General features: G+C 37.6%; 1 protein-coding gene across 1 annotated transcript in view; it reads left to right on the forward strand.

Annotated features, from left to right (window-relative positions):
• TMEM33 (transmembrane protein 33) overlaps positions 1-7,088 on the forward strand; it is a 25,414-nt gene that overhangs the window by 4,023 nt on the left and 14,303 nt on the right. The window contains exons 3-5 of the mRNA XM_003800700.3: positions 189-376; positions 5,202-5,269; positions 6,745-6,878. Coding sequence (XP_003800748.1) covers positions 189-376; positions 5,202-5,269; positions 6,745-6,878 — 390 coding nt within the window. The remainder of the gene's footprint in view (positions 1-188; positions 377-5,201; positions 5,270-6,744; positions 6,879-7,088) is intronic.

A 7,088-nucleotide genomic window follows, 5' to 3' on the forward strand; every position in this document is an offset into this window, starting at 1 on the left:
CCTGGGCAACTGTCGAGACTCTGTCTCAAAAAAAAGAAAAGGTAGAAGGTAGAGTAAGTTCAAGTAATTTTTTTCTATTGACAATTAAATGATTTAGGTATTGTGCAATTATGATGCAATTCACACAGGAGGAAGAGACGTGGTAGTTGTTTATGTCTCATGATAACCTCTCCTCTGGTAATTTGCAGGTTGCATGAAGCAGCAAGCTTTTACCAACGTGCTTTGCTGGCAAATGCTCTTACCAGTGCTCTGAGGCTACATCAAAGATTACCACATTTCCAGTTAAGCAGAGCATTCCTGGCCCAGGCTTTGTTAGAGGACAGCTGCCACTACCTGTTGTATTCACTCATCTTTGTCAATTCCTACCCTGTTACAAGTATCCTTTATAGGAGGTCTCTAATGATTATTTCAGCAATGAGAGTATTCCATGAAGCCTGGGTTTGTTTTTAGCACGTTATTTGAGTGTGTGAGAATTTCTGACTCTTAGATGTGAAATCTAAACTTTGAAGAGTTAATTTGGGAAATTTAAAATTTGTCTTTGTTCCTGCCTGTTGTAAGCTTCTCTACTAGAATAGATAAGTTTAAAATTCATATTCAAAGCAAGGCTATGCAGAACTCACTATAATATTTAAAATTTTCTTTCATTTAATTCATATCACCTTAGGAATGTGTACAAATGTCTTCCTTTAAAAAAGAGAGGTCCCCAGTTCTTTAACTCCCAGTGAGCTAGAAACAAATGAAAATTAATCAAGAAATTATTTCAAGGGTGGCACCCATAGCTCAGTGGGCAGGGTGCCGACCACATACCCATACACCCAGGCTAGTGGGTTCAAACTCCAGCTAAGGCCAGGTAAAGAACAGTGACAACTGCAATAAAAAAAAGGCCAAGTGTTGTGGCGGATGCCTGTAGTCCTAGCTACTTGGGAGGCTGAGGCGGGAGAATTGCTTGAGCCCAGGAGTTTGAGGTTGCTGTGAGCTGTGACACCATGGCACTCTATCAAGGACAACATAGTGAAACTGTGTCTCAAAAAAAAATAGAAATTATTTCAAGGCCAGGCGCAGTGACTTACACCTATAATCCCAGCACTATGGGAGGCAGAGGCAGGTGGATTGCCTGAGCTTTGAGACCAGCCTGAGCCAGAGCAAGACCTCATCTCTAAAAATAGCTGGGCCGTGTAGTCGCAGCTACATGGAAGGCTGAGGCAAGAGAATCGCTTGAGCCCAAGAGTTTGAGGTTGCTGTGAGCTGTGATGCCACGGCATTCTACCAAGGGTGACAAAGTGAGAGTCTGTCTCAAAAATAAAAATAAAATTATTTCGGCAGGGAATGGCATAATTAATAAATAAAAAGAAATTAAATTTGCTATAGATAGAGTAGAAGATAGGACACATGGTTAATCCCTGGAGCTAATGAGAATTAAATAACTCATTTGGAATTCATGTTTTCACATTTCAAAAGTGTGTTGTGGGATAATGGGGATTATTCCAAAAGGAGGGAAAGGAAGAGAGGAAGATGTACAGCCCAGTATGTTTGGGAAATACGAGGTTAAACATCTTTAAATAGGAAGACTTACCTTAGAGCCTTTGATGTTGTGATGTGCATTGTGAAACTATAAAAGAGTTAACAGTATTTCCTGAACTTAATTTTTTTTTGTTATTTTTTCCCCTATAGGTGGTTTCTCTAGAAATTATTTTGTGCTTTAAAAAGTGTTGCTGTAACAGCTTTTGAATATTTGTGTTACAATTATATATAACATAAAGCACAATAAAATAATTTCTCTAAGACTATTAACCTATTTTGAGAATACCTACATTGGTAAAGTATCAAAAATTTTAATTGATTTTTATAAGTCAGGAAACTGAAATTTCTTGAGTATCTATTTTGTTAATATGTGTTAATATGTGGGAATTTGACATATACTCTTTGCAGCCCTGTGAAAACATTGCTGTGTCATACACGTTTAATGGGAAGGATACAGAGTGTCCTTTTCAAAAATAAGAGGTCAGCACATACACACACCTTGGCTAATACGTCGTAATGCTGACAGGGTCTTTTCAACTTAAAAGCCTGACCTAATCTACACTTAATGGTTACTGTCTGTAGATGGGTAATACATATCTATACAGTATATGAAGATTTTGTTTAAATTCCTGGCTTTACCAGGGTAAAGTCATTTGAAATACAAGGATAATTTTTTCATGTTTCAGTGCATGGGTCTGTTGTGTCCCATCATAATTTGTATTTGTTCATTTTAGGTAAAACTCATTAAATGATTTTTGTACCATAACGATAAATGATAATTAGGCATCTGTTCAGTGTATCATTGTACTGACCTGCATTTGTTAGTTACATTCATTAATGTGAAAGGCAGGTGAATTCTTGCCTTTCTGAGTTATGATGGGAAATTATTTGGAGATTTTTGGTGTGCCTTTTAGTGGCTTAAAATTTCTTTGGCAGGAGAAAGAGAAATGACAGAAAGTGTATTTTTCAGGTATTTAATATAGAGTAGATTGAGTACTCCATCAGTACTGATCTCTTGTTGGGTGAATCCTGAGGTCATGCTAAGTGATACTCAGGACCAGTGAAAACAGACTCGCTGCCTTTTCTATATAGTGAATTATGTGCTGGCCTCTTTCATGGGAGTGTTGAAGATTAAAGTTTTCACGTTCCTTAAGTTCAGGAAAGCAGAATAGCCTAAACTAATCATTGGCAAGAAATGCTAATCTGGTTCCTAAAATAGTCAGGTATTATAGTAACAAAGGTGGGCCCAAGTAATATTACAAAGTGTGTTCTGATCTTTGTTCTTACAGAGGTGACCTGTTGTCATTGCTTTATCAGTGATAGGTACTTAGGGTTTAAATTGCAGGCTTTTCATCTTTTTTCTAAATTTGTAGTTCAAAGTAACTTTGAAAGCTAAGGTAGTGAATTTTTTTATCAAAGATTTGTGACCTGTAGAGTGCTAGAGACAAATAACTCGTTAGAAAGCTCTTGCTTTGATCTGTACTTACTCATTTGACAGAGGATGGAACTTGGCCTAGGAAAATGAGGTTAGTTACAGAGGCAGGTGTGGAACCCAGGTATCTTGACTCCCAGGTGAGGGTTTTGTTTACACTACCTGATACTGCCTCTTACTAAATCAGGCTTCAAGTCTGGATATGTCAGAATTTAAACTGAATTATTTAAGCAACAACAGAAGTTGACAGTGACTTTAAGAGAGGGGGTTTTAGCTTTTATCAGCTTAAAAAGTATAAAACTGTGTGTGTGTATGGGAAAGAATTGGTCAGGATATTAATTTGAAGAAGTCTATTAGAAGAATTAGAATTCTGGGCAGTGCCTGTGGCTCAGTGGGTAGGACACCGGCGCCGGCCCCATATACCGAGGATGGCAGGTTCAAACCTGACTGTGGCCAAATTGCAACAAAAAAATTGCAGGGCATGTGGCAGGCGCCTGTAGTCCCAGCTACTCCAGAGGCTGAGGAAAGAGAATCACCTAAGTCCAGGAGTTGGAGGTTGTGAGTGATGCCATGACACTCTACCAAGGGTGATAGAATAAGACTCTGTCTCTACACAAATACACACAAAAGTGTTAGAATTCTCCTAACACTTTTTTTGTTTGCCAGTTGGAAACTAGGAATGTTTGGGTTCTAAATGAGGATGGTTATAATGAATTTGATACTCAGATTTTGTTAATGGCTCTTATCACATCCTTCATATCAGGCCTTCAGTTTAGCATTGAAAAATATAATGGTTGATTTCTTAGAAACTGCTAGTATTGGCTTGGCTCCAATAGCTCAGTGGTTAGGGCACCAGCCACATGCACCAGGGCTGGGGGTTCAAACCCAGCCAGGGCCTGCTAAACAAGAATGACAATAATAATGAAAAAACAGCCGGGCATTGTGGGGGCCCCTGTGGTCCCAGCTACTGTGAGGCTAAGGCAAGCGAATCACTTAAGCTCAAGAGTTTGAGGTTGCTGTGAGCTAGGATGGCATGGCACTGTACCAAGGGCAGCATAGTGAGACTCTGTCTCAAAAAAAAGAAAGAAAGAAAGAAAGAAACTGCTAATATTTTTAGGAAAAGTATTTTTGCCATTCATGATTGGCTAACAGTCTCTTTATCATTTTGTGGAAATACTTGACGGGTTTTTTTTTTTTTTAATCAACCTGGCAGAAATTGGGGTGAAAAATGGAGCTTTAGAGCAGTTTCTGTTTTTCAAAAAGTTAAATGAAAACTGTATATATTTTTGTGGCATAAAGCCAGGACAGTTGGGCTAAGAGATAAGGATTCTCTGAATTGTGCCTCTAATTAAACTGACGAGACTTTCAACTGACTATAAGGCCAAATGTGCATTGTCTTTTTTATTATAATTTTTTTTTCTGGAGACAGTCTCACTTGTTGCCTTCAGTAGAGTGCCGTGGCACATACTCAGCTCATAGCAATCTCCAATTCTTGAGCTCAAGCGATTCTCTTGCCTCAGGCTCCTGAATAGCTGGGACTATAGGTGCCTGCTACAATGCCTGGCTATTTTTAGAGATGAGGTCTCGCTCTTGCTCAGCTTGGTCTCAAACTAGTAAGCTCAGGCAATCCACCCACCTAGGCCTCCTGGTGTGCTAGGATTACAACGGTGAGCCACTGCACCTGCCCAGCTGTGATTATAAATTAAAAACATAACTGTTAACAGCTTGATTGATACAGTGACTCAATAATGGGGTCTTCTACAAAAAGGAATAAAAGATCTGTAGTTGAAAAACATTTGGGAACTACTCTTTAAATCTTACCTCAGACTTTCCTCAGCAGTTGCGGTCTGTTTGGGAAATACTAGGTTATTTATATAACGTTGAAGGCTAAGTTAGAGTGGCCAGGAAGGCCATTGTGGGGTTAAAAGCTGCATTTAACCCTTTGAGGTAACCTAGATTTCAGTTCACTTTAGCAAGTGTTTATGAGGTTTTATCAGTTACTAGAAGTAAATGAAACTTTTTTTTTAACATTAGTGTTTTTCATCAAACTGAGTTTTATAAAATAAAATCATTTCTTTGCAGTTAGCAAAGCTTGACTTGTTTTAAAGTGTATCAGTAAAACAAAAGCCATTCTACCAAATTTATTTTAGCAGATGTTGTTTCAAATCTGTGGATTGGGCGTAGTACCTCACACGTTTTGCAGAGTACTTGATGACTTTTAAATGTTTTCCTTAATTGTGTTCTTCAGTGAGTATTTTCCCAGTCTTGTTATTCTCTTTGCTTCATGCTGCTACATATACGAAAAAGGTCCTTGATGTAAGTAAAATTCCTGGATTATAGATCTTTGACGTGAATTTGATTTCTAAGACATTTTGCCATTTATCACAAAAAGTCTCTTTCTTGCAAACTTGTTATAAATTAGTGCTTCGAAAGTTTAAGTTTTTTTTATTGTTGAAGTTTCACAAACTAGTATATTTTGTAGACAAACGATTGCACTTGAAATTAACCTCAATGTCCAGAATTTTTGAAGTTTGAACTAGATCTCTTAATTATTTTATTTATATCTCTTCAATTTGATGAGTTGTCAGAAGTCGCTTGTTCTGTCAGTGTTTAATTCTAATATACCAGATAATTAGAGTGTGCGGAATTTCTTTCTTTTTTTTTTTTGGAGACGGAGTTTCATTATGTCACCCTCAGTAGACTACCATAGCATCACAGCTCACAGCAACCTCAAAGTCTTGGGCTTAAGCGATTCTCTTGCCTCAGCCTCCCAAGTAGCTGAGACTATAGGCACCCACCACAATGCCCAGCTGTTTTTCGGTTGCATCTGTCATTGTTGTTTAGCAGGCCCAGGCCAGGCTCGAACCCTCCAGCTTCTGTATATGTGGCCAGCACCCTACTCACAGAGCTATAGGTGCTAAGCCAGAGTGCGCTGAATTTCTTTATACTAGCATTTAGAACCACTGCTTTCCTGAAAATTTTTTTAATTGTTGGTTTGGGGGATAGTAAGCCTAACGGCAGCATGCCAGATAAATTTACTGCCTATGCAGTCAAACACTGAAATTAGAATTAAAATATCCAGCTTTATGCTCTGTTAGCCTTTTTCTTTTTTCCTACAATTTTTTGTTGTAGCAGTAATTAGACTTTGTGTTTCCTACCATTAGTTAGCTTAGGAGTCATAGATATTTTAACTGTATTACTGCTTAGATTTTGTCTTGATTGGAGAGAAAGAACCACTACCTTTTTGTGAAATAATATAATCTTAAGAAAAATAATATATTGGCTGAGTACCCATAGGACAGTGTTTACAGTGCCAGCTACATACACCAAGGCTGGAGGGTTCGAACCCATCCCGGGCCTGCTAAACAACGACAACTGCAACAAAAAATAGCCGGGCATCGTGGTAGGTGCCTGTAGTCCCAGCTATTTGAGAGGCCGAGGCAAGAGAAACACTTAAGTCCAAGAGTCTGAGGTTGCAGTAAGCTGTGGTGCCACAGCACTCTACTGAGGGTTACATAGTGAGACTCTGTCTCCAAAACAAATAGAAAAGAATAAAAAAATCTAAGAACGAAAACTATTTTAGTACTAAAGGGGTTTCTTTTTAAATTCTTTAAAATCACAAAATAAATCAGGAAATTCTCAAGTGGTTTATAAACTTTTATACCATCGTTTCCAAATATTTGGCTTTTGGTTGTATTGCCTTTTGGGTATGCTGTTTATCCAAAGAAGGAAAATACTTGAGTGATCAAAAATGTTTCATTATTTCTGATGTTTGTTGTCTTTTATTTTAGGCAAAGGGTTCAAATAGTTTACCTCTGCTGAGATCCGTCTTGGACAAATTAAGTGCTAATCAACAAAATATTCTGAAATTCATTGCCTGTAATGAAATATTCTTGATGCCTGCTACAGTTTTTATGCTTTTTAGGTAAGAAAAAAATATATTTGTTTTGGAAGACTGATGATTAAGTAAACATTAAAGATACTAAAGGTACTAAATCTATTGAAGAAAGGAGAGTTAGATGGATCTTAGCAGTCACCTTATCTGATTCTTTTCACTTTGTAATAGAGAAACTAAAGCATAGGAAACTTATTTATCATTTGACTTTTCTTTGTTTTTTTTTTTTTTTTTTTTTTT

The sequence above is a fragment of the Otolemur garnettii genome, unplaced genomic scaffold, assembly GCF_000181295.1.
Source record: "Otolemur garnettii isolate 467f Iridium unplaced genomic scaffold, OtoGar3 scaffold00181, whole genome shotgun sequence".
Lineage (NCBI taxonomy): Eukaryota > Metazoa > Chordata > Mammalia > Primates > Galagidae > Otolemur > Otolemur garnettii.